The sequence below is a fragment of the Cyrtonyx montezumae genome, unplaced genomic scaffold, assembly GCF_038088225.1.
Source record: "Cyrtonyx montezumae isolate F1298 unplaced genomic scaffold, pur_monq_1.0 scaffold_3, whole genome shotgun sequence".
NCBI lineage: Eukaryota > Metazoa > Chordata > Aves > Galliformes > Odontophoridae > Cyrtonyx > Cyrtonyx montezumae.
The window spans coordinates 88,841,392-88,861,365 of NW_027072034.1; the positions used below are offsets into that span (position 1 = coordinate 88,841,392).

General features: G+C 39.0%; 1 protein-coding gene across 1 annotated transcript in view; it reads right to left on the reverse strand.

The window, feature by feature from the left end:
* Positions 1-1,071: 1,071 nt before the first annotated feature.
* The window catches only part of NTF3 (neurotrophin 3), a 63,899-nt gene continuing 44,996 nt past the window's right edge, over positions 1,072-19,974 (reverse strand). Inside the window, exon 2 of the mRNA XM_065742376.1 lies at positions 1,072-1,983. Within this exon, the coding sequence (XP_065598448.1) occupies positions 1,189-1,983 (795 nt within the window). The 3' untranslated portion in view covers positions 1,072-1,188. The remainder of the gene's footprint in view (positions 1,984-19,974) is intronic.

Genomic DNA, 19,974 nt, shown 5'->3' on the forward strand with positions numbered 1-19,974 from the left:
CCTTATCTTCAGGTACCATAATTATTAGTGTCCCCAGTGGAGCTACAAGACAATACAAAAACTAGTTTGAGGTATATGTTAGCAAGTTTTTCTGCCCTAACAACACACCTGTGTGACTGAATAACTTCATTACAGCTATGGTTTACCTGAATTTTAACCACAATTTGGCTTGAAAAAGAATAATAAATTCTTCTATGCCTCTATGAAAGGTACCAAGTTTGTTGTGGGGTTCCCCATTAAAAATGAGGAATGTGTTGCTGAGGAGAACACTTTCATGTTGTGTGGCTTTGATAGCCATTCTAAGATATAATTTCCTGGAGTTCTTATAACACTAAGACAACACAGCTTTGTTTCTAATTTAAAACCTCAGGCAGAGAATGGTGTAAAACTCAAGCATGAGATAATAGATTAGTGTAGAAAAAGAAGTCAATCACAATAAATACAATATCCTGAAGAAATAATCATTTATGAATTAAATTAGTGATCCATTTACATCTGTTCTTGGTCTCATTAGCTTAGTTACAAATATTTTAGATTTTTATAATATTACTAAGATTATTGGCAGCATTAGAACTAGTTGCAAAACTAATGTGCTTTAAAAACAACAATGGATGCTGGATTATGAACAATCACTCTGAAATGCTAACAGGGGAAATGGTCATTTCAATTACAAAGCTGCAATGATAAACATAAATGGTATTTTACAGCTACTTGATACCTCTGACATCAACATCAGCTGCAGCCTATGTCTCATATTTTAGGTTTTTGGGGTTTTTTGGCAGTGAGGTTTGATACCGAATCCAATTAAATGTGAATGTATAGTGAGAGATATAAATATGTACACAACTCTTGACATTGATCTGATTTTTAACAAGTTTACTAAATGACTGTCACTGGTTTGACAATACAGAATGAAGAATACTGATTTCACACAGATTTTACAGTCAGGTTATGGTATTCTGCCGACAAACAGTGTCACAAACATAGTCTAAAAAAATCTGGAGTTGCCCATAGCAGAGGCACACACCCTTTAGTTTTGTTTATTGAGAGAGAAAGCTTATATACTGTAGATTTGCTGGTTTAATAAATAAGGTCAACTTATAATATATAAAACAATATAAACATTTATATGCTACATGCATATCATATAATTTAAAGTAATAATTTATATAGCAAAGAGATGCAGATTTATGTTCTTCCTATTTTTCTTGACAATGCACACACACAGGATGTGTCTATTCTTATCCATCTCCAGCCTACAAGTTTATTGTTTTCTGAAGTCAGTGCTCTAACATAAGTTTGTGATGTCTTGCATTGGGAGTTCCAGTGCTTGTCATCAATGCCTCGGCAGCCATTTTTAACAGGCTTGGCTTCCTTACATCTTGTTTCATAAAAATATTGCTTAACTGGAGAGTTGCCTGTTTTAATTTCTCCCAGCACAGTTACCTGGTGTCCTCTAATATCGATAGCAGATGATTTGTCCGTGACCCATAAGCTTTCACTGTCACAAACAGAATATTCCCCTCGATGGCTCTTGTGCTCAGCATACCTTTTCCTCCGAGAGGTTCTGTTCAATACCACTGAATTTCCAACATAGTCCTCTGTGAGATACAGTGGTGGTGGTTCCAGTGGTGTGTTGTCACTCAGGAGAACTCGAGGAGAGTTGTAGCGTCTCTGCTGCCTTAGGAGGTCTATATCCATTGAAATAACTGGCTGGAAGTCTGATTTCACATTTTCATCTCCATCCATCTCCTGCTGTTCCTTTACTTTTTGCACTATGTTTTGATAGTTTTCCTTGACATCTGCCATCTGCTTAGAAAGCTTGTTTTTCAAAATGTCTGCCCGAATGAGTTTAATAATGAGAGAATTTATTGAATCTTCTGGCAAACTCCTTTGATCTATGTTGGTAGATTGAATGCCACGAAGATATGCAAAAAATATCACATAAAACAAGATGGACATCACCTTGTTCACCTGTAAGATCTACAAAGAAACAGAAAGTCAGGATAAAAACAATTAAATAAGATTTACTAAATGCTGTAAAAATTCGGATATGTTTTTAACATTTTACTTCTTATGCAGTTTATAGATATGGATAAGCTATATGTATTGTAATATATTATTTAATTTTATTCTGTAATAAATGCAAACATTCTGTGATTTCTTTTTTTTAGTATTTAATCAACCTCCCATGCACTTTTCAGGATGATCTCTTTTATTCATTCCTTGTATAGTGGCAGATATGCCAGTCAAGGTCCCATCTCCACAAAGTTAAGTAGCTACTCTTGGAAAATCATGACCAAGCCTTGGTAGTGAACAGATGCTAAATCACTTTTGCAGAGTTTCTTCTGGTGAGTAGTAGGTTTCAAAGACACAAGGAAAGTAGCAGACTCTCAAGTCGCATAAAATGAATAAGTTCTTACTTTGCTAAGGGTCAACAGTTTGTATACGTTGAGATCTCATGAATCCATCAAATTACTGTTCATCATATGGCTAGTATCGAACCCTAAGTACATCGTCATACACTGAGAAATAAGTACAATATTTGAATACTGTTCTCTCACTCATGCTATAAGATAGAGTATTCTTGAAGAGAAAATATGCATTTAAGCTGTAAAGTGGCGTTTCTTATATTTTGAACATCAGGAACCAGTGTTTAGGATTTATAATACAAGTGGGAAGTTCAGATAGATCCACTGAGCATTTTTTTGTGTCTTTTTCAGAGCTAGGGCTTGCTTGTTATTTTTTTTTAACGTATTTCCCTCGTTTTATTCACATTAGCTGAAACTAAACTGGCTTTAATTAGAAAAATTGATGGACAGAAGGAAAACTCTCTCCCCACTCCACTTGAATATGAAGAGTCGCATTCAAACAGATTAAAATGAACTCAAGACTGAAATTTTGAAAAATGTGGACCCTGTGGCTCTTTTTTTGTACTGCATTTTGCCATACTATGCATTATATGGATTCCTGTATTGTCTTCTCAATTCTAGCTTCTCAGTATATTCTGGAAGCCCTGTGTCCAATTCTGGTTTAATCTTTCTATCATACCGTAGTTGAGAACTGTGAGTGTTTGTCTAAGGGAGTGTTTTTTCCCTTGTGGATAACTGCCATTTTGTATTTGCAATTGCATTTAAATGAAATTAATATTCACTGTCAAACCAAATCATGGAAGCAAACCATTAACTTTGAAGCAGACCAACCTAAATTTTTACACAGGCAGTAGACTGAAGATGAAAATAGTAAACTCATGTTGTTACAAAACTGTCATACCATGTGAGAGACCCTGGGTGAAGTACTGCTTCAAGTACTGAAAACAGTCTCAAGATTCATTCTCCTACACTGCAAACTAGTCCACCATATGTCACTTTGCTAGCACTCTGGAATGAAGTCACAGACTCAAAAAATTGCAGAACAGCTGAAGTTGCAAGGATCCTTAGAAGATCATCTAGTCTAATATTCCTTCTCACAGCACAGTCAGCTGGAGCAGCTTGCACAGGACTATGTCCAGTAATTTTATTAATCTCTCCATGGATGAACATTCCAAAGTCCATTCAGAAAATCTGTTTCAGGGTTTTATCACCCTTATAGTAAAAAAAAAAAAAAAAAAAAAAAAGTTAAAAATATCACTTCTTTCAATGGTTTTATCTATTTCAATTTGTGCCCATTTCTTCTTTTTTTTTTTTTTTTTTTTTTTTTTTTTTTTTTGTGGAACACCCTCAATGGAGTTTAGCTCCAGCTTCTTTACTCTTTCCCATTAGGTATTTCTACACTTTGATAAGATCCTTCTGAGTTTATCTCCTCCAGGCTGAGAAGTCGCATCTCCTTCAGCCACTATTCACATGACAGTCCCTTAGTCATCTTTGTTTCAGTCTCCTGTACTGAGGTGCCCAGAACTGGATCCAGCACTGCAGATGTGACTTCACCAGTACTGAGTAAACAGAAAGAATCACCTCCATTGACTTGCTGGTACATTTTGGGTACTGTCTGCAATTTCTTCTGAGAAATTGCAGAGAAATCTTAGCTCTTAATATATATGTATTTATTTCAACAAAGCATTTTCTGTTTAAGAAGGCAAAAAAAAAAAAAAGGGAAAAGGGAAAAAAGGAACGAAGCAAAACTCCTTTCAGCAATTAGTCCCCACTTCATAGTTTGGAACTGCAGCAAAATCAGAACTACCCTCTGTGGATCTCCTTTTATGGACAAGAAATGTGTTTTCTCCATTCTCAGTTTGTCACAGTATGAGTTCGCCTAAATCTAGACAGTTGTTTGCAGCAAAGTTATGCTTTGAAAGAATTTCTTAGATTTTCAGTTACCATGCTTTTACTGCCATACCTAAATGAATACTAACTTCATGTATATGGATTTCAAGCCCAGACAGACCTCTTCCTGTGCAATTTAGTCTATCCTCAGTAAATTACATTTTTTATAAAACAGAAAAGACATTTTAAAAACTGTGTCATTCAGTAGATTTCTCATATCATTCAGAAGAGCTAACTCACACATAATATGACACACAATGTCATAGAATGGTGAGCAAAGCTCTGAGAACACTTCTCTCAAAAGCTAAAAGCATTATTCATGCCAGCATGCAGCTGCATGTAATCACTGGTCTGCTTCATTTCAAAACTAAGTGGCACTAGCAAAATACAAAAGTTGGAACAGGTGACGAGGTGAGAAAAGTAAGACTGGAGTTCCTGAAAACTCGAATGTCATAATGCACACAGATAGGGTTAGAGACCTCAAAATCAAATCAGTTCAAATAAATTGTTTTTTCTTACCCATGGCGGAAATATGTTAATGGTAAAAATGTTATAAAAAATTTTGTTGAACCTAAAGAAAAATGTCTTATAAATTTCGTGGGAGAGGTTTTAACTACTCTGAAAATTAAGCTGCAGTTTAAATTAATCTTGCTAAATTATGTGCTGCAAAAGGTAAATTGTTTCAGAACAAATCTTTACAGTTTTCTGAAATGTTTTGGGGTGCAAAATTTGGAAAGAAAATGCAAACTGGTTTAAATAAATTAGTTTTTAGGGACTTACTATGGGACAATTCACCTAGGAGCTATGTTTGCCTGTGAAGATAGTGGTCTGTTCAGAAATTCCAGTCCAGAAAGGTCATGTGAAGTTGGTTGTGACACATTAAGGTGTATAATGCTTAAAATTGATCCAGTATAACTTCTTTCTGTGCAATATGTAGTATACCTGACCTTGTTATTGTGTGGTTGTAGAAGATTTTAGAGATCTCAGTGTGAATCTGGAAAAACTGACCTTGCATCTTCTCTGGATTTACATTAAAATGTATCCCTTATTGACCTACCTACTTATGACAAACTCGTCAGTATTGGCAGAACTTAGTGGTAGATAACTTGATTCACTTTGTGTCTGTAGCCTCCTGTACCTCCAAGTTCCATTTCCATTCCATGAACTGGGAAGGGCTGCTGACATATTCCATAAAACTCTTTTTTCCTGAGCTGTTGAGAATTAGGCTTGCTTTCATATTTTACTATAATGATGTAGCTTTGATGCTTTGAGCTACTGCTAGACTCTTGCTAGATATTATTAAAAGGGTGGGTGAGGATATGATTCAAAGAAGCCATTAAAAGTGGTCAGAAAACACTGTGCTATGTGAAATTAGGAGAAGATGAATTTTGGACATCAAAGTAGGAAAACATTAATTTCTTCATATTTGTCCATTTGTATAGTGTCAGTCTCCCCTTACTCAGAGATGCCACCTCAACTTTCAAAAGTGATTGAAAACATGTCGACAGGAACAAAGATTCTTAGCAGAACTAGTAGTAAAATAAAATGGCAATTAAGCAGTCTGAATGGTATAGAGGACTTACAGGAACAGATATCACACTGTGGCAGGAAAGTCAGCAAATACTGATGGTATATAGAGCAGGATGTTAAGGTGCACAAAGCAAGTTTGACTTGGAGACTGCTGACATTCATGACATAGCAGATAAAAACAAACATTGAAAAAAAAAGTTGATATGTTGCAAAGTTGTTCAGTCTTTCAAATGCACCTTATCTTTATTTTATTTTAATGGTTTATAATCCTGTGATGCTGACAGGGTATTGATGCTGTCTAATATATGTGTCTTAGAAAAGTCCTATATTCAGGAGAAGCAAATAATCTTATCTATTACTTTCATTTAGAAATGAAATCCCCAGTAGATGCTGGCAGACCACTTTCCAATCTGTTCAGACACAATGCTTTACATAAGATTAGAAAGCTTTATTTTGTTTAGTTTGTGGTGATTAAAAATAATAAATATATTTCATTTTGATAACTCTCTGAACAGTCTACACAGCTGAAGAGCAAAATGTCATTTAATACATGCTGTGAAAAATAGTGAAATCCTAGTACTGTGAGACGCAGACTAAGTATTCACTTTTAAGTCATTGCTGAGAGGAGCTGGAATAGAAGCTGGTGTGACTGGTGAATTTTTCATTCAGCATTGTAATACCCAACATGATTTGTGTAAGTCAGCTTGGAGGTTGTGGCACTTTCTGAAAAATTTGAGAGCAGCTTTTTTTTTTTCAGACTGAGCAATGATCAGTGGCTGACGGCTTATTCAGGTTTTTGCTTGACAACATTGCAATTATTCTCTTTGCTTGCTAAACTATTTTCACAAACTCATGAAGAACAAGAAGTAAAAACTGCCCTTTTCATTTCTTAGTCTTTATAACTTTGTTGAGAAGAAATGCAGTACTTAACTTCTGTGCTTAGGGATGGAGTGAAAATATACAGAATTAAAAATATCACTGCATCATAAATATTCAGATGACAGAATGAAGATTAGGACATAATTGTGCATTAAAATTTGCACCATATTTCAGAATAGAAATTGACTGTTTGTACAACATGTTCCTGTAGAAGAATGTATTATGATTGCTGCAGAGCAGTGGAGTGCCTCAAGAGATGCTATGACCCTCCTGAACATTTCTGCTTCTCAAGACACAGAAATTTCAACATACATAATTTGAAAGCAAAGATTTCACAAGAGCCAGGCCCACTAAGAAACCTGAGAATTCAGACATAAAATCAAGTGGGACTGGGTTATTGCAGCTCTATGTGTTAACCCTCCCATCCTCAGGGCCAACCAAACCTTAAGCTAGAGCGAAGGAACTTAAAACCAGTGCATTCCTCTTGCAAATGGGCTGGGGAGTAGAGAAACGCACCATATCTGAGGAGATTCACAGTAGATTAGTAGCTTTTAATTATGAGTTGCTCAAGGCCATTTTCAAGAGACAACACATCTCAGCACTGAGCTCCTGTAGCCTCCAGTGAAAAGTATACACTTAATATATTGCAGTAATGAAATTCAGCCTACTGAGTCACTGTTGTTTCCTCTTTAAACAGTTATACACTCAAGTATGAAAATCTCACTTGCACTTCAAATGAATCTACCTTACTACTTATGATTATGTGATCTTGATCCTACTTTTCTCTATGGAAAGCTTTTCCAACTGGTGAGAGCTTTCTGAGGGACAGTTTTGTGATAATACATCTACTGTGAGGAGTAAACTGCTTTCTAAACCCTTCAACACTGTGTAGAACTGCAGCAGCAACTTTGGTTCCTTTCTGATGCAGCTGATTACAACTTTTTGTGTGACTGCATTTGACCTTTATGCAAATGTATCTTATTGGAGATCAGAATGTGATCGATTTACACATACTTTCTGTTTCCAAGAAAAAGGTCAGGAGCAGTTCCTCAGTGCTTACCTCATTTCTTGGAACAGCAACTGCTTCTCACACCTTGTGCAATGGTAATTCTATTAGGGATTGGCCCTGCACCTTCATCCCCCTATCACTGGTGGGATTCAGGGCGTCTGAGACCTCTCAGAGGTGCTGGATACTCTCCAGCATCTTCTAGCAATCTCACCAAGAGACTTAACTATTAATAATGTGTACCAACTGCACTAGTTGCACCCCCTTCTCTGTGATGAGTTACAGAAGAAGGAAGATATTTCTTCAGTCACAGCTAGGTCTTTTTCTATTTTTCCTTTCCTTATTTATACTTTTGTGACATGATGTGACATCTATCTGCTTCTGCCCAGAATACCATCATGTAGTTTTGCACTAACCAGCTGAGTCATTTCATCTGCATATTGAGAATGTCAGGGTGAGGTCATAGGAGGTTGAGATACTGGTTCCTCTAATTTGTTGAAAGATTTTAATAGAGTCAAAATCTCTGTTCATGACTTTCTACATCTGCAGAATAAGGAACTCCATGGAATGATGTTGGCATTTTGTAATCCTGGATAAATATTCAAACATCCTTTGCTTTCTCCCTCAGAGAGCTCTGTTGTTGCCTTGCTAAGACTAAATATTTTGTCTCTCTACATGAGGCTTGACAGCATTACAGTATAATGCCCTTAATGCTAATGACAGATGTCGGTCTGTTTAGAGACTAACGAGACATTTAACATATATATTCCATAAATGCTCTCAATGTAAATCATCCTATTTTCTTTTACAACTCTCCTGTCTCTGATATTTGAGTACTCCAAAAGCATATATCTGCATTAATACAGAAAAATTAGGGAGGATGCTCTTGTTCATGTTTTAAATAGACTGGAACAGAGAGGTCAGATATAATTTAAAAAGTTGTACAAGTATTCTGTTGCGAACTTGGAGTACAGAGAATATGTTTATGTGTTTTCACGCTGCACTGACTACATCAGAAAACCCATCTGGAATGTTGTATGTTGTGAATGTTGTAAGTTGAACACTGGAGTGATAACTGTGAAATGTATGGAAATAAAACTAATGCTATCTGAGATGAGCAATTAGCCATATCTTAGTCATGATAAATAATTAAAGCTGTAGCTGGGGTAAATATTTTCTGCAAAAGTCTTCTGCTTCCATATTATTCATGTGGCTCTGAAAATTGTCCAAGGTAACAAATCTAGAGCTCAAATTCTTAGTTAAATCAGTAAATTACAATGACTTGATTAGATCTGTGTTCATTTTATAAAAACTGATAATTTGCCCATAGTTTTACATTTGCCTATTTTTTCAGGGTTGTTTGTTTGTTTGTTTGTTTTTGTTTTTGTTTTTGTTTTGGAAGTCATTTGCAAAAATAGAAATAGAAAGCACAGGATTTAACCATGATGGAGAATAATATAAGTTGATAAAGTATTTTCATTGCTAACTGTTAATAGCAAAAGGGTCAAGGAGCAAGGAAATTATATTTGCAGCAGAACTGGAAAGGTATGCCAACAGCAGTTAGCAAATTAAAACACAATCTCTGCTGGGGAGATGAAGACACAAAATATTGGCAGAAAATCACAAAATGAGAGTCCAAGTGGAAATTACAAATGAGTAAACTAGGAGAATAATTGTCTTGAGCAAAGATGTAGAAATTACTGAAAACTTTAGGAAGGTGTAGTATTTAATAAATGCAAGTACCATGGCACTGTTTTGCAGAGCTAGGAAGGTACTGGCCATTTTTGTAGCACAGCAGAAAGATTAGGAAATATGTTTGAAAGTATTGTCTATGAAAAGAAAACAAAGAAAGAGCAGCAAAAAAGACTAGAATGTTTGTATAAGTGTCCTTTAAGGAATTTGCCTTGAATGTGCCAGCTTTTATTATAATGTGATAAAAAGGCATGACAATAAACCTAGTGCAAAGATCTAGAAAATGTAAACACTGCTGAAATAGAGTGTTCACTCTAGGGTGGGACAAATGGAATTAAACTAAAGAAAGAGAACTTAGGCTTACGATCAAAAGAAATTCCTGAGCTCTACATGATGTTTGCAAACAAGCCCAAAGCCACACCAAAGAGGCCTGTTTTTACATTTTGCTACAGCCCTGAAACTCCAGCTAAATATAATTTTAAAACAGTTTGACAATCCTTTCAAGTCAATCTGGATCTACTTTGGCTCAAACAGGGCCAATAAATTGTTTTGTATTAGTCAGACAATACTTCCTGTTTTTCCTCCTACTAGGAGAGAGATCGGCCTTTTAGAGACTTTGCAAGTAGGATATGAGGTATAAAAGCATATGAGGTGTTTCCATATTTACATTTCCCCTGGATGAATCATTTACACTCAAGATGATTTTTATTTGAGAAGAATGAGAAATTTAAAAAGATGTTTTTAGATTATTTTTGGTGTTTTTTTTTTTTTTAACATGGAAAATTCAAACTGAAATTCAAAATAAAGTTTTGTCGAAATTTACTTTGAAAGAGAGCATTTCTGTATTGTTTTATTTTGTTGTTAAAAAAAAAAACTCTGAAACATTCCTCATCTGTTTTTTTAATATTTTCTAATTTAGTTTTTCTTTTTATAAAACAAGGAAAAGAGTCAAATCAAGCAAGCAAGCAGAGGAAAGTGAGAGTCAGAGCTCCAAAAATATAAGACCCTCACTATGAAGTCCCAGATCCCTAATCCTTTTTAGTAGTTACAGGCAAAGCTCATATTCAGAAGGAAACAGAGATTTAGGAAATGCTAGTTAGAAGTTAAGTGACCTTTCATTTAGTTTGAGTGAAAATTCCTGAACAGAAGCTGAGATACTTTTGTTGAAAAGAGAGCTTCTCTTTTGTTTTCTGACTGCTTTACTGTGACCTGAGAATGCACATTTGACTGGAAAGCAGGAATGCTATTTGAACAACAGTATATCTTCCAAGGTCTGATTGGATCTGTTAGGTACCATTTGATTAGAAGGAACAGCATTTCTGTTCAAGAGCTTCTCCCGGGCACTGCATGAGCCTTGCTATGTCTCTGCGTTTATCTCACTGCCACCTCAGCTATGTTCCATGGGACTGGGACCAGTCACTGTGAAAGGGACACAGTGAGAAGCATTATTTTATTTTAACCAATTTTGCAAAATCCCTTTACTCCTGGTTGCTTAAAAGCTGTTCAGAAATACATCATTGGCTGTTTTGTGAATCAATTTTGTTTTCTGAAATGCCTCTCCATAGTCCTCAAAAGTTCGTGAACCTCCAAATACAAAAGACATCTTAAACATGTTAGACATACAAGTACAAAGTTTTGGATGTAGATGCTGTGAAGGCAGGATTTCTGATGAACAAGAGTATAGGCCTGATCCAAATACATTAAATCACCAGTAAGATCTCATGAATTCAGCACAAATTAGACAAGGCTTTTGCACATAGAGTGGTGGTGGGGATGACAATATGACTACAGACTGTCAGATCCTTGCTCTATCATGTATGTAAATGTAACCCTATTGTTTGTGTCCAGGCCATGATGAGGAAGTTTTACTGCACTATAAAAATAATACATCTTTCATGGTTATTCCACAGGTGAAGCAGTTCACTCAGAACTAGCTTGGAATATTTTAAAGTCAATCTCAGAGAAAAGTGGACTGTATTTCTGATAGAACATAGGGAAGTGTGGGAAATGTAAGATTAAAGATTTTTTTTCCACAAAATCACAGAATTGCAGGGGTTGGAAGTGACCTCAAGAGATCATCAAGTCAACATCCCTGCTAAAGCAGGTTTCCTAAAATAGGTTGCACAGATAGACATCCAGACAGGTCTTGAATATCTCTACAACCTATCTGTGCAAGCTGTTCCAGTGCTCTGTAAACCTTGCCATAAATAATTCTTCTGCATATTAGTATGGAACATCTTACATTCAAGTTTTAGGCCATAACTCCTTGTCCTAACACTACACATCACTGCCTGGCTTCACCATTTGTCTCCAACCTCTCTTTAGATATTAAGCTGAACAGTTCCAGACCTCTCAGCCTTTTCTCATTAGGGAGATGCTCCAGGTAACTAATCATATTTGTAGCCCTCTGGTGGACTCTCTCTAGAAGTTCCCTATCTATCTTGAACTGGGGAGCCCAGAACTGCATGCAGTATTCCAGATGTGGTCTCACTAAGGCAGAGTAGAGGGGATGGATCACTTCCCTCAACCTGCTGGGCACGCTCTTTTTAACGCACCCCAGGATACTATTGGCTTTCTTGGCCATTAGAGCACACTCTTGGCTCATGGCCAACCTGTTGACCACCAGGACACCCAGGTACTTCTCTGCAGATCTCCTCTAAGGCAGATCCCAAATCTGTACTGATTCATTAAGTTATTCCTCTGCAGGTGCAAGACACTACAGTTGCTCTTGTTTAACCTATTAAGATTCTTCCCTGCCCAGCTTTCAAGGTTCTCCATGTCTTGTTAAATGCTAGAAAAACTTTCCTGTGTGTCAACCTCTCCTCCTAGATTTGTATCATCAGCAAACTTGCTGAGGGTGGACTTTATCTATTCATCTACGTCACTGGTGAAGATGTTAAACAAGACCAGACCAACTTTGCATAAATAAATTTTAAATAACTTGTGTGCCTTCTAGGCTTGCACACTCTATCAAGTTACTTTAATTGGTGTTGTTGGCCAGTTAATTGGTTAATTGGCCAGTTTAAATCAGCTACCCTAATTCTGGTCCTGGCTCTGTACAGAACTGCTTACAGCAACTATAAACATCAATGGGTTATCAGCATTGTTTTTCTTCTAAAGTCTATGCTTAAAAATAGCATCATACCAGACACTCAGAAGAAAACAATTCCTTCTCTGCTGAAACTAAGACAATATCCACCCTTTATCCTTATTCCCTTGTTCATGTTCAGGTCCCACAGTTTCTACACATCCTAACCAATTACCATCACTTTATTATTATTATTATTATCATAATAATAATAATAATTATTTTATATATATACTGTATGGGAACTGTTGAATCATGGCCTGAACCACTGATTGATCATCTGAGGCAAGCACTGAGTTAGCTGTGGAAGAACAGGTGAAAACAATTCACCTGTGTGATCATAAGGAGTGCAGTCTGACTCCACCTCTCCTAGACTCCGTTTAAGGGGTGACCAGCACTGGGGGAGAATCTCTTATTGGAGATCTCTTCTTTGTGCAGGTTCCCCCTGCGAGCCTTGATCCTCGGAGACAGGTGATCATTTTCCTTACTAATGATCGTCTCTATGCCATCCTGATAATCTTTCTAAATTTCACTGTCTATCAAATGTCTCAATTAGCAATACCGTTTGATACTATTTATTTTGTTACTTTCGACTCTTATATTTGGCAAGCCAGGCAGGCTTGAATATTAAAATATCCTTCTGGAATATCTTTAAATGGGGCACGGGGGAGAACAATACCCCTCTAAATCAACCCCTCCCCCCCCCTAAATCAAGCTATCCTGGGACAGATCCCAGGACTTCTGGGATTGCCATATTATGGATTAGCAACTGTCATAGAAAATTGGGGTACCCTGTGGGTCATGGGAAATACTGCTTATCCATTCTGCTTAACAGATTATTTTCTAGGTTTAAGCAAAGAAATACTAATTACGAAGGAGTGCCAGCTAGCCACATCTGCTGTGGCTTGGCCTCTACTAATGGCATTAAATCAGGCAGAAGCAACAACCAATAGTTTAGAAAAAAAAAAAAAGCCAACAACTATTATGTGAGCACACTGAAAAATTAGAACAACAAGTGGGTGTGCTAACGGCCAAAAAACTAGGCCTAAATGTCCCAATGAAATAAATTTGTAGTATTTCAGTAGATGACACTCAGGTCTCTGAAGAAATGAACCTGGATAATTCAGAAGATAAAATTTGTAAATCGGATCTCAAAGTTCTATCCACAATGGATCCCTTTGAGATCCATCCCATAATAATGCAAAATACAAAGAAGGTACAGGATAGACCGGCAGGGGTTCTCCCTGATCAGTGTCCCCTTGCTGAAACACATCTGCAGGTGACGGCTCGTCTGTATATGACAAATGAGTTAATTGACTTAGTACAACAATGCTGTCAAAAACCTAGAGAGCGTGTGCCATTGCGGCTATTACGGTTGTGGGATGCAGGAGCAGAAAGTGTTTTGGCTACTGGGACAGAAATGTCCAGATTGGGATCTGTCACTACACACCCTACCCTTAGGCAAAGCTAATATGCTGCTATTCAATATGCCAATGAAAATAACTCCATAATAGATTGGTTGATGGCAGCATGCCGCCTAACCTGTCCAAATGAAACCGATCTACCTTTGCATACAGGTTTATGGTCTTGCATGGAGGACCCTCAAACTTATATTTGTGAACTGGGTGTGAGAGAAGCAATGTATTCAGGAGTGTTTGAAAGCCCAGACGTGGGGAGTGCTTATGACGGGAACGAGAGACCTAGTACTACAACAGGCTCCTTCCCATCTTTATGGAACCTTGGTCTCAGTACTGAACCCTTTAGTGGCTTCAGAGGCTGTTGTCCAGTTAGTAGCAGACTTGGGGGAAACAGAGCACCTATGAACAGGGCACAATGTCTGAATGATAGAGGAAGCTGAGGTCCTCCCAGTTAGAACTAAGAAGGCTGCCCCTTGGGCACCCCAATCAGGCCCCATACGGTTATCCTGAAAAACAACGTTTAATGATCTGACATGGGTTGGGGTTGCCTTTGCCAAGATTGATGGGCAGCCCGATCATATTCTACTTCAATTATGGAAGCAGTTAAGAAGTGATGAGAAATTTCAAAGTACTCCCAGAAAATAGGGAGTATGAGTAATACAGCGGACACCTACTAAAACCTGGAATTTAGAAGACTTCATAGTACTGAATAGAAGAATAAAGCTTCCACAGGTATCTCAGGCTACAATGCCTGAGCCTCCTGAGGTAAAAGATCTGGACCTGGAAAAGTTTATGGCGTGACAAGGGACGTTGGTTCCCTTAGGGCCTGCAGATGGGACTGGAGGCCCTATGTGGAGTTAACAATATTTTGGATGCAAACAAATGTGTGAGGAGTCATGGCTTTGGTTGACAAGGGTGCAGAGATGTTATGATTTATGGGGATCCGTCTAGATTTAAAGGTGATAGAGTGATGATCAGTGGTTTTGGAGGACAAACAATTCCAATTACCCAGATATGGTTAAAACTGGTGGGAGATGCCCAACCCCCCTGGGAGTGTAAAGTGTCTATTGCCCCAGTCCCAGCATACATCTTGGGCATGGACATTCTACGAGGTCTGGCTCTCTAGATGACTGTGGGAGAGTTCAGACTTTGACAGAGGTTCATTAGTGCCTGGGCAGTACAGACAATATTGAGAGACCATGAGCCTATTTGCCTGCTGAAACCGCACTGGATTACTAATGTAAGACAATATAGACTCCTGGGGGGCAGGATGAAATATCAAGGATGGGGCAGGAATTAGAAAATGTGGGTATTATAAAACCTGCACGAAGCCCATATAATTCCCCTGTACGGCCAGTGCGAAAGTCGGATAGAACATGGAGAATGACGGTGTGTTATACGGAACTGAATAAGGTCACGCCGCCCATCCATGCAGCCAGACCCAATATTGCCTCCCTGATAGACACACATGATACTATTGTGTCCTAGATTTGGCAAATGCGTTCTTCAGTATTCCGATTGCTGAGGAATCGCAAGACCAGTTTGCATTTACATGGGGAGGTGGGCAGTGGACCTTTCAGGTCCTGCCACAGGAGAATGTGCATTTGCCAACATATTGTCATAACTTGGTGGCGCGTGACCTAGCTAACTGGGGAAAACCTAATAATGTCAACCTATACCACTACACTGATAATCTCTTGTTAACATCCGACTCACTGGAGGCAGTAGGACAGGCAGCAGATTCATTAAGCACCTACCTAGGTGAAAGAGGATGGGCTATAAATCCTCAAAAGGCGCAAGGCCCAGGCCTGTCTGTGAGGAGGGGATATTTTTATTTTAGACTATCTTTATGGGGATAGTCTAGTCAGGAAAGACCAAAGTTCTACCCAGTGCTGTCACAGATAAGGTTCAGGCGTTCCCAGTTCCTACAATGCCAAAGCAGCTGCAAGAATTTTTAGGTATATTGGGATATTGGCGTTCCTTTATATCTCATTTAGCGCAGCTGCTGAGACCTTTAAACAGACTCATGATAAAGGGGCAACTATGGGACTGGGGGAGAACAGAACATGACGCTTTCCAACAGGCAAAACAGGTGGTTAAACAAGCCCAGGCATTGGGTGTATTTGACCCCACCCTCCCAGCTGAATTGGATGTTCATGTTACTCAGGATGGTTTTGTCTGGGGCCTGTGGCAATGTCAGAGTTCTGTTCGGGCCCCCATTGGTTTCTGGTCTCAAGTCCGGCATGGAGCAGAAGAGAGATGCAGTGTGATTGAGAAAGAGTTACTGACTGCTTAGTCTGCATTACAGCTGGTGGAGCCAATAATCCAAGCAGCTGAAGTCATAGTTAAGACCACTCTGCCAATTCAGGGGTGAGTTAGGGATCTGACCCACCTTCTTCAGTCTGGGGTGGCCCAGGCACAGACACTGGCACAATTGGTTGCCCATTTCGACATATAAACACACGCATTATTTCCATAGTCTGTGAGCTGTCCATTTAAACTGTCCGTGTTATTCTTATAGCCCGTAACTTTGAGCTTCGTCTATTGTAACAATCCTTCAGCGCAGGAGGGATGATTCAGTTCTGGGTTACTGCATGCAGAATCTAGTTCTGGTTCCATTAATTCATTCTTCTTTAACTTGGGTAGTTCTTACTGTACTACTGTTAAAAAGGCAAGTCAGAACCGTAATAATGATGATATAGAGTATTATGTAGCCATTTAACATCATACAATTAAAATTATTGTCTGTTCTCACCCAGCATCAAATCACCTTGATATGCACAATGGACATCCCCATCCGCATTACCCACCGTATGTGCTCGGACCCTGAGCAGAAGCAGTCCCATGAATAGGCTTGCCTTTGCCTAAGGCAGCAATAACAGTCTCTCTTGCCCAGCATGACCTTTATGTGCACCACCTGGTCTTTGTTCTCTTCTATGATACGCAGGAAGTTTGACTGGGCAGGATGTGCTCGGTTGGCAGACCTCCAAGTGTTGACTGTCCATGTGGCTTTTGTCAAATGTATGTCCCAGGGTTTGAATGTCCCAGCGGCTGCTGGTTTCAGTGCAGTCTTTAACAGTCCATTCACCCTTCTCACTGTGTAAGACTCCATACGGCAGCCTTCCAGCTCTGATGCTTTCTCACAGTGCAACAGGACCCATCAGTGAATAGAGCATGTTTATTCTCATTTTCCAGAAGTGGAGATTCTTCAGCTCGTCTCACCTTCTCTTCTGGTGATATTCTGAAGTCTGACTCTTTGGATCAGTCCATAATCACTTCTAAGCTTCCTGGATGACTGAGATTCTCTTTTTTGAAACTGCTGTGTGATCCATGTGACTCACTCCACGTAGCATCGGTTGCACAATGTGGGAAGAGGACCCTCCCTTTGAACATCCAACCAAGCACAGGCAGTTGAGGTGCCAAAAGGAGCTGTGCTTCAGTACCAATCATTTCTGAAGCAGCTCACTACCCCTCATTTGCTACCAATATATCCTTTTTCCGGAGGAGTATAGCAGGCCTCAGATCCTCTGTATCCATGATTCCAGAACCCTAGTGGTCAAACTCGAGTCTCCCCTGGGCCTTTCTGCCAGAAGCTCCAAGTAGAACATTCTCCCCACTGCAGTGTAGAGCGCATTTTGTTACATTTTGATCTGTCCAAACTGACCCAAGGGCTAGTGTGTGAAGTATCTCCTATTTAATTTGTTGTTCAGGGCCCCATGTGAAATCATTCTTCTTCCAGGTCACTTGATAGAAGGAGTTTACAGTCAGACTGTAATCTGGAATATGCATTCTCCAGATGCTCACGATATCTAAGGAAGCTTGTGTTTCTGTTTTGTTAGCTGGTGGAGACATAGCAGTTATTTAATCGATCACGTCCATGGGGATCTGACGACATCCATCTTGCCATTTTATTCCTAAGAATAAAATGTCCTCCTGTGCTGTAGCCTTGATCTTACTTTGCTCTGTGGCAAGACCAGCTTTTAGAAGGATTTAAAATATTTTCTTCCCATTCTCAAAAAGTTCCTCTGAGTTGTCCCACGCAATGACGTTGTAAACATACTGCAGGTATTTGGGAGCTTTTCCCTGTTCTGGATAAGCTTGTGAGAAATGGCAGGTCTGTGTTTCAACCCCTGTGGCAGTTGATTCCAGATGAAAGGCATGCCCCTCCAAGTAAAAGCAAACTGTGGCCTGAACTCTGCTTCCAGGGAGATTGAGGGGGAAAAAAAGCATTCTCAATGTCAGTTGTGGTATGCAGCTTGGCTGCTTGGACTCCAGTTCATATTGGAGTTCTAGCATGTCTGGCACAGATCACTTTGGGCTTCATTCAGGCCACAGTTGTTTACTGTTGCAGGAACTGGTGCTGCTTCAGTGTCTATGACAGGAGTTGGAGGGTTTGTTGCATTGTCATCTGATTCTCCTCTTGAGGATCCTGAATAGTGTTGATCAGGGCTTGGTAGGCATAATGCCTCTTTAGGATTGCCAGCACAGCAGCAGGTCTTTTCCAAATATTCTACTGTTTTTTTCAGGATTCTGCAGTTGATCAGATATGAAAGACCAGACCACTAGGGGTGTTTGCTGCTGTAGGCACTTGCCCATACCATCCCATACTCCCTGCCACTCAGAACTGTCCTGCCTTGGGCCAGATTGCAGGGGGATATTCTTAAATAATTGTTCAACCTTAAACATAACCTGAAACGTATTCATGACGCGTAGTAGTAGGACCATGCTGGTTTGAACATCCGATGGAAATTCAGGTTTTTCTAGAGCTGTTTTAACTAGCTCTTGGGCTCTAGTGAAAGAAGGAGAAGTGAAAGGGAGGCTGAGGAACTTCTAGAGAGTGTCATCCCCTATCTTCTTCTGTGCCAGGCAAAGCAAACTGTGCAATTACTAATAGGTTGTTCTGGTTCCAGCCCAGTTCTGCCTGATTCCATGACTAAATGGGGTGAGGGGACCAACGGACTCACAGACTGAGATGGTCTAAAAATAAAGCAGCAATGAGCTAAGGGAGAAAAATAATTTACTAAATTATGATAGTGAGACGTATGATAACACAGTATAATACAACATAATCTGAACTGAATCTAATAAATAAAATCAGAGAGTTTCCAAATGCTGAAGGCAAGAATACACACTGCAGAGATGAGCAGAAAAAAAGAAGGGGAGTCTCATTACTCCCAAACAGTTTTTATCTTTCCCTCTGAATGGAAGACAAAATTGGAACAGTGAAGTCTTCTGGGAAATGTAGTTCTTCTTCTCTTCTTGTGGAAGGTACCCTGGAACTATCAATACACCACCAAACTGGAACATTAACTCTTTAACTCTCAGTGCACTATATGGTGTTATTGTGTGGAATACTGAAACAAAAAATCGTAAAACCATGACAGTAGTATAAGCAATATGCTTTCAAAAGCAAAGATGATTGTAATGATGAATACACACAAAACAGCAGCTTCTCTAAAACTCTGCCAGTTTTATCATGATGTAAGCCAAGGTCATACACCATAGCAAAATAAAAACCTTAATCGAATCCCAAATGCAGCAGGGAAAATAAGGGGCAAGCAAGGCACTGCACAATATAGTTCTAGAAGAAGCTCTCAAAAGCTCCGTAATTTGAGAAAAAACATCGTTATCATGACCAGCAACAGTCAAACTACCGCAACATCCCATGTTAACACGCTTCAGTCAAATCTGCTGTTACCTCAATTCTTCAAGTGCCATGTTGGGCACCGAGTTGACAGTTGTTGTTTAACCCAGCAGGTGCCTTTGCTGTGTGCTCTGCTAAGCTGCATCCTTAGTGTCTGATAATTTGCAGTACTGAGCTCTTCCCTCTGAAGTTAACATGTAATATCTGTGTTCTGTTGTGCTAATTCAAGCCCTGTACCTCTGCCTGGTTCAAAACTAACCTAAAAAAGGATTTCCTTTTTGTAACCACACTACTTTTTCTTATATTTCAGTTCAGTTTCCATCTTGATGTGGATACAAAATGCTTTCCCCTCCTCCTCCTTTTTGACAAATATCTTTGAAATCAGAATCATAGAACTGAGAATACATACATGCTGCCAAGCGTTTCATCTCCAAATATTTGATAGAAAAGCAAGG